The sequence below is a fragment of the Xyrauchen texanus genome, chromosome 6 (assembly GCF_025860055.1).
Source record: "Xyrauchen texanus isolate HMW12.3.18 chromosome 6, RBS_HiC_50CHRs, whole genome shotgun sequence".
In the NCBI taxonomy this organism is placed as follows: Eukaryota; Metazoa; Chordata; class Actinopteri; order Cypriniformes; family Catostomidae; genus Xyrauchen; species Xyrauchen texanus.
The window spans coordinates 10,755,187-10,764,597 of record NC_068281.1 but is presented as its reverse complement, the minus strand read 5'-3'; the positions used below and the strand labels follow the sequence as shown (position 1 = coordinate 10,764,597).

The window sequence follows — 9,411 nt, the reverse complement described above, 5'->3', positions numbered from 1 at the left end:
TGGAAAATTTCCCCCAATGTAATCTTTCACTAGAGTTTTTACGGAAATGCAATTTTTTTAATCGATACATGTAACGGGATTACGTATTTAAAATAGAAAATATAAGTATATGTATTCCACTTGTTACAATTTCAATAATTGGTATTTAGAATACAGTTACATTCAAAAAATATTTTGATTACTGAAGAGATTACTTTTTATTTACATTTTATTGTCATTTGTTTAATTTAATATTTCTTTCAGATGGAAAACGTTTATACATATAAATGATGCAATCCAAAGTGCATTTGAACAACGGTGAAACACTTTCTTATGATGTGTTAAAAGCATATGAGCAGACAGAGAAGTAAGTTTGAAATAAGTTTGGAACTGAAGAAAAATAAACCTTGTGTAAATTGTCAGCTTGATCATTTTTGTAATGTTTTCCTGTAAAAATATCTAAAAATGCTTAAATATCAATTTGATTTATCTTGTTTTAGAAACAACACTGCATAAGATATTTGATTTTTCAGAGAAAGTATTTTTAACATGTGCATTTTGTCTCACTGTACTGGCAGAGTTTATGTAGTCAAAACAAGTGAAAGAAATCTACCAGTGCTGAAGAAGTAATCCAAAGTATTTAGAATACATTACTGACCCTGAGTAATGAGGGTCTTTATGCAACACTTAACAGTGTTTAAAGGTGCACTTAAGTAAATACTAAATACTAAAGGGAAATCATTAGGGATGTGAAGTTTTACCCATAAAAACAAGTAACACTTAAAGGATATTTCGTGCAACACCCTTAAATTTAAGGGAAGCATTAGGGTGATCTCAAAGGAAAATTACACTTAAGGTGCTTTATGCAACCAGGCACTGAGCCTTCTCCCATCTTTGCCCCCTTTCCTCTCCTGACTTATCTGGGCTCAGGCTTCAGCTGCGTGTTCTCCTCCAGCATACACACCATGCCCCTCACAGTCCAGAGAGAAAGAATAGAACACATACTATACTATACACAATACGTTACTGTTACATATTTCATCAAACTCCTCCTCTCTCTACACTACATTCTTTCAATTAAATGTGTGCTTTTCAAAAACAGTATCAATAGAGATAATATATTTGTATTACTGGATTTAAAAGATTCCTAAAGACCACTGCAATGTTCATATTTTGACCAAATATACTTTACATACCTTACCATGACTGATTCTTGTTCATTTTGACCCATCTCTTGCCTTACCTCCAACAGTGATAAGTCTATTCTAGATTAAGGCAGAAACCACTATTGGTGTACACTTGCATTCACTTAAGCCCATTTTTTGACTGCATTACCAACCAAAGTGGTCATTTTGGGTTCACTTCATTTCCCACATACTTCTAGCATGCATTTAAAACATTTTTGATAGGATGAAATTCACTCTGACCTATTAAATTGACCCAATATGACACTAGCAGCTGTTGTCTTATATTCCCTCTACATGTACCTATCCTACCTCCATCTCATCCTCCGAGCTTGATTATTCGATATCTTGTCATCTTGAATGAATCTAAATTGAGATAGACTATCGACACTTCTCAGATATCACTCCTCGAGATGACAAATTTAGTGTCACTCTTTCGGCAACTGTATTAGAAACCTCATCACAGATATGGTAACTAATTTTTTTTTTGACTCATTTCAGGGAAATATATTACCAAGTACAATATTATAAATATGCATTAAATAGTAAAAAAAAATGCAAATATAACAAAGTTTGCTAGATTTACACAGCTAAATAATGTGGAAATGCGTCACCATTCCGTATTTTAACTCGTTTAGACTATTCGAAACGTGCAAATACAGTATCCCCCCAAAATTGTGTGGCAACTTTATTAATCTGTTTCTTAAAATATTAGATTTCGCAATAGATTACAATAATGAATGCGTGCAACATGAAACATTGTTCTCTAGTGGCAACTCATATATAATCCAAAATTTCAGACGACAACAACTATGACTTAAAGGGATAGTTCACCCAAAACTGAAAATTCTCTTGTCATTTACTCATCCTCATGCCAGCCGAGATGTGCATGTCTTTCTTTCTTCTGCTGAACACAAACAAAGATTTCTAGATCCATTTTTATTCCATACAGGTTTATAAATTCTCCTCCCTGCCCAGTAGGTGGTGATATGCACGAAGAATGTGAATCGGTAAATACAAAAGAAGAAGAATGTGAAAGTGAAAATATATTGTAAAAAAAAAAAAAAAAGGACATAAATATTGATCTGTTTCTCACCAACACTTTTCCAATCACTTCAGAAGATATGGATTTAACCACTTGAGGCGTATGGATTACTTTTATGCTTTTTAGAGCTTTGGAACCCATTTACTTGCATCGTGAGGATCTACAGAGCCGAGATATTCTTCTAAAAATCTTCAAAAGAAAGAAAGTTATACACATTTGGGATGGCATGAGGGTGAAGAAATTTGTTCATCCAGTTTTTATGATTGCTGCACCTATATGTACAATAAATAATGAACAACTGTTTCCACAAAAAAGAAACATCTGCAAAACCAATTAAACACCATCTAAGTCCACTGTGAACCTTTTTTTAAGACACAGATGGTGAGGTGTGCTCTAGGTAAAAATCACATATTACTCTTCCACTTTTTATCCACTCGAGTCTTCAGCTGCAAGCAAAAAATATAAAAAATAATGTTAATTCACAGAGAATTTGTGCTCTGAACTGTTGGCCTCTTTAAATAAACAGAAGAGCATACATACAAATGCACAGCTGTGCATAGACACACATAAACACCTGCATGCACATATACCAATGCAGATCTTTCCTTCCTCGTGAAGTTTCTTTAAATGGTGCAGCAAGTTAACCTCTGCTGCTCTGTGCAGGTGTTCAGGAGTCTCCTGAAATGGCAAAAAATAAGAACACTTTTGGGAGTAAACACTTTAGAAAATAACATAAAAATAATGTGCAACCAAATCATGCACATTATAGGAATATAGTTCACTCAAAAATGAAAATTCCCTCATCATTTACTCCCCCTCATGCCATCCCAGATATGCAAGACTTTCTTGCTTCTGCTGAAAACAAACAAAGATTTTTAGAATATCTCAGCTGTGTAGTTCCTTACAATGCAAGTGAAAGGTGGCCAACATTTTATTTCCAAAAGCAAATAAAGCAGCATTAAAGCAAGCTATATGACTCCAGTGGTTAAAACTATATCTCCAGAAGCTATATGATAATTTTTCCCCCACATATGACATTAAACAATTTGTAAAAGAACACAGCCAGCATTACATGGAAAGTCCAAGTCAGTTAGATATTGCATTGCCTCAGGAGTTGCTTCATGTAGCGCCTAAAGACCACCAAAAAAGCATCTTATTGGGCACTCATTTACAAAATAACAGTAAAACAGGACTTATATATTGATCTGTTTCTCATCCACACATATCATATCACTTCTGAATATATGGATTAAACCACTGGAGGCGTATGGATTACTTTTATGTTGCCTTTACGTGCTTTTGGAGCTTCAAAGTTCTGGCCACCATTCACTTGCATTGTGAGGACCTACAGAGGTGAAATGTTCTTCTAAAAATCTTTGTTTGTGTTCAGCAGAAGAAAGAAAGTAATAACTGGGATGGTGTGAGTAAATGATGAGAGATTTTTAAAACCAATTAGGGGGAACCAATTTAACTTCTGCTTTTCTTTCATCTTGTGCCACCATTGGTTATACAGTCTTTATCCCTTGCTCTTTGACACACAAGATTCTTTGCACAACCACAATAAGGAGAGATTTCGGTCAAGAGGTGTTTTTTTTTTTTTTTTAGATGTCTAACCAATAGTACTACAAAATGAACCTAAAACATAGACCTGACTGGTGTCCCTGAAAATCCACCACCTTTCTAGAGAATTAACTTTATTTTATTCATCGATAACAAAGACCTGTGTGTGCTAATCATTGTAAAATAAATTTGAACATGTATTTTCAGTTTTCTTTATTTTTTATCTAATGATTGCAAGTTTAACACCGATAACAACACAATTTTAGTTTTAACACTAAGAAGTCTTTGGGTTCAGTCTAATTACAAAGGTATCATGAATAAGCTTAACTGAAATCATTAAGAAGAGTGCTCGACCTTGTAAACCACTTTAAGCAGTTGGCTGGATATGAAGGCAGTTCTGCTGTTCTCCTGTAGAACCTGTAGGATTTGCTGTTCTCTTGCGTTCGGGTGAGTTATGTATTCACAGATCTTAGAACCTGCATTCTGCGCAACTGGCCCATGACCTGACAAATACATATACTCACATCTTTAAGCATCACTGAAAATGTACTGCAAAACAGTATATAAAAAATAATAGCAACATGCACTCACCTGGATATATGAGACTGGCCTTCACGCGGAGCAGCTTCTGCAGTGATTTCATGTAATCACAGATGTCCTCAAACACAGCAGTGCCCTCTCCCAGAATACAGTCACCTGAAAATATGGCTTGCTCATCTTCCAAAAGTAATGCCATGTGATCATCTGCATGACCGGGAGTAAACAACACCCTAAACATTCAAATATACACAGAATAAAAAAAAAAAAACTTTCAGCCAGTAATTTTTTGTTTGTTTTTATATTTAGACATATACACATTAATATGTCTGATGTATAAAGGCCTTAAACAGTCTTTTAAAAATAATATTCCAGATTCAACATAAGTTAAGATCAGTCGACAGCATTTTTGTCATAATGTTGATTACCAAAGAAAATAATATCGACTCATCGAAAGAGCATTAATCTGAGTTACAGTGAGGCACTTGCAATGGAAGTGACTAGGGGCCAATCCATAAACTGTAAAATACACACACTGTATCAAAATTATAGCCACAAGAGTAAACAATATGCACGTTAACATGATTTTAGAGTGATAAAATTGCTCACTAACCTTTTCTGTGTAACGTTAGTCAGTTTTACAACTTTTTATGCTATGACGATGTAACACCGCAAACTTTAAAAGGACCATTAAAATGACCAATTACACAAATTTACAGCCCAAATACTATTTTATATATATATGTATACACACACACACACACACACACACAATACACACACAATACACCAATCAGCCACACCATTAAAACCACCTGCCTAATTGATATAGCGACTTCAATAAAAACAAACAATTTCTGTGAATCGTCAACAAGATAGTCCAAAATGTCTGCATCTTCATTCTTTATTTAATGGTTATCCAACATGCAAAGATTTGTTGCAATTAAAAGCATGAATTCAGATGATTGCCGTTATTAAAATATATTTGTGATACCTTGAAACATTTGTACGTTCAACAAAAAATACGTGCTCCCAGCTCACCCCCTTACTCCTCCGTACACATACAACCACAGGTGTTTTTAAACCTGGCTAATCAATGATACACCCTGATCCCAGTCACATGACATTTAGAATTTAAATGGACATCACACCGATTACATTGCCAAAACAGCACCAACCTGCATCTCAGAATAGCATTCAGACATGTTATTCTTCTCATCACATTTGTACAGAGCGGTAATCTGAGTTACTGTAGACTTTGTCAGTTCGAACCAGTCTGGCCATTCTCTGTTGACCGCTCTCATCAACAAGGCATTTCCATCCGCAGAACTACAGCTCACCGTTTTTTTGGCATCATTTGGAGTAAATTCAAGAGACTGTTGTTTGTGAAAATCCCAGGAGATCAGCAATTACAGAAATACTCAAAACCAGCCCATCTGGCACCAACAATCATGCCACAGTCCAACTCACTAAGATCTAATTTTTTATAAATTTTTATAAGGCTGTAACATAACAAAATGTGGAAAAAGTGAAACGCTGTGTATATTTTACGGATGCACTGTATATAAAGCCAGGAATTTAAAGCTTGGTCTCAAATGGGTCTTCCAAATGGACAATGACCCCAAGTATACCTTGTGACAAAATGGCTTAAGGACAACAAAGTCAAGATATTGGAGTTGCCATCACAATCCATTAGAAAATGTGTGGGTAGAACTGAAAACGCTTGTGCGAGCAAGGAGGCCTACAATCCTGACACAGTTACACCAGTTCTGTCTGGAGGAATGGGCCAAAATTCCAGAAATTTATGTGAGAAGCTTGTGGAGGGCTACCCAAAACGTTTGACCAAGTTAAACAATTTAAATGCAATGCTACCAAATACCAACATAGTGGATGTAAACTTCTGACCCACTCGGAATGTGATAAAAATAAATAAAAGGTGAAAAGATTCTCTCTATTTTAAGAATGTGAAATGTCGGAATAATAGTAAAGTAGCGATCCTAACTGACCTAAGACAGGGAATGTTTTCTACAATTAAATGTCAGGTATTGTGAAAAACTGAGTTTAAATGTTTTTGGCTAATGTGTATGTTAATTCTGCCACACATGGAATTTTTGGTTATAATTCTATACATATAAGCATTTAACATTAACAAACACCATAATGTATAAAATATGTTTCGGGTCTGCATTTGTGTACATCAACCACACCATGACTCACCTGCGTGAAAGTTTGCCAGTACTCCTCCACTGTGGTCATGATACCAGTGTGTTATCAGAATGTGCTGTATGGATGTCTCGTGCTGCTTCAGCGCCTCAAGCAGATTGGCAATGTACTCTGGTATCGCGGGCTGCGTCAATTGACAGACAGATACATACATGCACATATCTCTCTCACACTTGCGACGTTCAATAATGCTGTGACGTATCAAAAAGTTAAATACGTTCATGCATAAGAGCACGATTGTCTTGAGTGTTGTACCACCTTCTGCCAGTCCCGACCAGGTACTGTATGTGTTGATGCCCTGCAGTGTCATGGGTGCCGGGTCCTAGAACACGCGCCACTCTCGATGACAGCTGCTCGATAGGTGGAATCACCGTGGACATTTTCTCCAAGACCAACCTGACCCAGCACGTACTTTTAATGACATGTAAAAATGTAATTTCAAAATGGCGCTTTTTCACACTTCCTGTTTATAAGTCACACTTTAAAAAAAAATAAAAGCCTCGTTGTTTATCTGCATCTCTGATATAGGCTATTTTATGATTAATATTAATAACAAATAATTTAGTTTATGGGATATTCTGGGTTCAATTCAAGTTAAGCTCAGTTGACAGTATTTGTGGCGTAATATTGATTGCCTCAAATTATTTGGAATCCTCCCTTCTTTTCTCAAAAAATATAAATAAAAGAAAAAGTTTCAGAAATATAGCGACAAGACATAAACAATATGCGAGTAAACATGATTTTAGTGATTGCTTACTTACCTTTTCTATGTAAAATTATAGCCAAATTAACAACTTTTTTGCCATGACAATGTAATGTCTACATACCCTAAAATGACTGTAAAAATTAAAATTTAAACAACTTTATAACTTAAATGAGTTTTACCAGAAGAATTCATGTGTTTTTATAAAATTATAAGCATCAAATTTCTGCCTGAGAGATTTACATTTATTTACATTTGTGTAAATTGTGAAAATTGTATTAGTTTTATATGATTCTTTCAAATTGTGTGTATATGTAAATGTGTATGTTTGTATATACAGTATACTGTTACTGATTCTTTGGTTATGTAAAAAGTAAAGATTTGTTAAAGGGAGTTAGTTCCCCCAAAGATTTATATACATATACTCACCCTCATGCCATCTCAGATGTGTATAGCTTTCTTCCGTCAGCAGTACACAAATTAAGATTTTTAGAAGAATATCTCAGCTCTGTAGGTCCTTACAATGCAAGTGAATGGTGACCAACTCTTTGAAGCTCTAAAAAACACATAAAGGCTGCATCAAAGTAATCCATAAAACTCCAGAGGTTAAATCAAGGTCCCCTGAAACGATCCAATCGATTTTGGGTGAAAACAGACCAAGCGTAATTCCGTTATCACTGTACATCTTGCCATCATAGTGTATAGGCACAATCATGAATTCAAGCTTCATTACACTTCCTATTGCTTGACGCATGCGCAGAACGTGACCATATTTGAAATCAGGATCATACCTAGAGATGGCAATGCCTAGATGTACAGTGAAAAAGTTACAGTTTGTTCTGCTCCCACCCAAACCTATTTAGATCACTTCAGAAGACATGGATTAAACCACTGGATCCATATGCATTACTTGTATGATGCTTTAAAGGGTTAGTTAATCCAAAAATTAAAATGATCCCATACTTTACTCACCCTCAAGCTTTCCTAGGTGTATATGACTTTCTTCTTTTGGAGTTATATTAATAAATATCCTGGCTCTTCCAAGCTTTATAATGGGAGTGAATGGTACCTTAGATTTTGAAGCCCAAAAAAGCACATCCATCCATCAAAAAAGTAATCCATGTGGCTTCAGGGGGTTAATAAAGGCCTTCTGAAGCGAAGCGATTTGATTTTGTAAGAAAAATATCCATATTTATAACTTTATATACAGTAATCACTGTCTTCCGGCAACGGCCGTCCACCCGTTCACAAGAAAGTCGAGTTCCAGCGTATGATGTAGGCATAGCGTAAGCTCCGGTGAGAAGTGACGAACGTGGAAGCGCAGAGGATAGGAAGCCACTGATTTTTGGGTGCTACAGCACATTAATCTGAATCTGAGAGTGATGAGCATAAATTGATTACACCTATTTACTCTTACACTATTTTTTTTAACTACCTTTTTATTGTGTATTGATGCTTTGACAATATTGTGTGTAAACAAACAAAACAAAAAATAATGATGAAATATCTTAATAGAATTTGTATCAGGAGTATAGGCTATATAGAGATGTCATAAAGATGTTAGATGCAATATTTACATTCAATTCAAATGTAAGAATTTTGAGACCTATAAATGTCTGCTTGATAAATACATAATATCATCCAGTGGTTACTTACTGAAAATCGTTTTATCATAAATTCATTATTCCAGTCATACATAGACAAAAAAACACAGGATATGTGGTTAAAGTGAGATTTCCAGAATAGTGGGATCATCTAAGAAATAACTGCTAAAAATACAAATAACGTTTGCTGTAACTGACATGTCCAAAGACTGCTTAGTGTCCAAAGCTATGCTACTAAGAAACATCCTAGTTTGTTATAGAAGATAAAATGTTTGTATTGTATATTTATTAATATTTTACATTCAAATGTCCAAATTCAGTGATATTCTAAGACCATCACTTGACCATAATTCTATGGAAAGCCTACTTATCTATAAGTCAAAATAGCATTTGCAATTACAATTTTCATTTATACTCAGCGCAGCTCCATTGTCCTCCAAATATGTATAATTTATAAATCAATTTAGGTTAGTTATCACTTGATGGTTCTTTGAAATCTGATGGTTCTTTAAACCAGGTAAATTGTTGGTTACATGTTTATGTGCATTGTTACATTGTGTGTTCAATAAATGTGCA

At 34.9% G+C, this 9,411-nt stretch overlaps 1 protein-coding gene across 3 annotated transcripts; it reads right to left on the bottom strand.

Annotated features, from left to right (window-relative positions):
- Nucleotides 1-325: 325 nt before the first annotated feature.
- On the bottom strand, nt 326-6,929 carry LOC127645433 (endoribonuclease LACTB2-like). Of its 3 annotated transcripts, none has more exons than XM_052129050.1 (4): nt 6,523-6,929; nt 4,360-4,538; nt 4,123-4,271; nt 326-2,886 (listed from the first exon to the last, which is right to left on the bottom strand). In XM_052129050.1, exons 2-4 carry the CDS (start codon nt 4,502-4,504, stop codon nt 2,683-2,685), a joined length of 498 nt encoding a protein of 165 aa, XP_051985010.1. In that variant the 5' UTR covers nt 4,505-4,538; nt 6,523-6,929; the 3' UTR covers nt 326-2,682. The 3 variants fall into 3 exon arrangements, with proteins under 3 accessions (XP_051985010.1, XP_051985011.1, XP_051985009.1); XM_052129051.1 differs by lacking the exon at nt 6,523-6,929 and having other exon boundaries at nt 326-2,654; nt 2,783-2,886; nt 4,360-4,628; XM_052129049.1 differs by lacking the exon at nt 6,523-6,929 and having other exon boundaries at nt 4,360-4,628.
- Nucleotides 6,930-9,411: the final 2,482 nt, after the last annotated feature.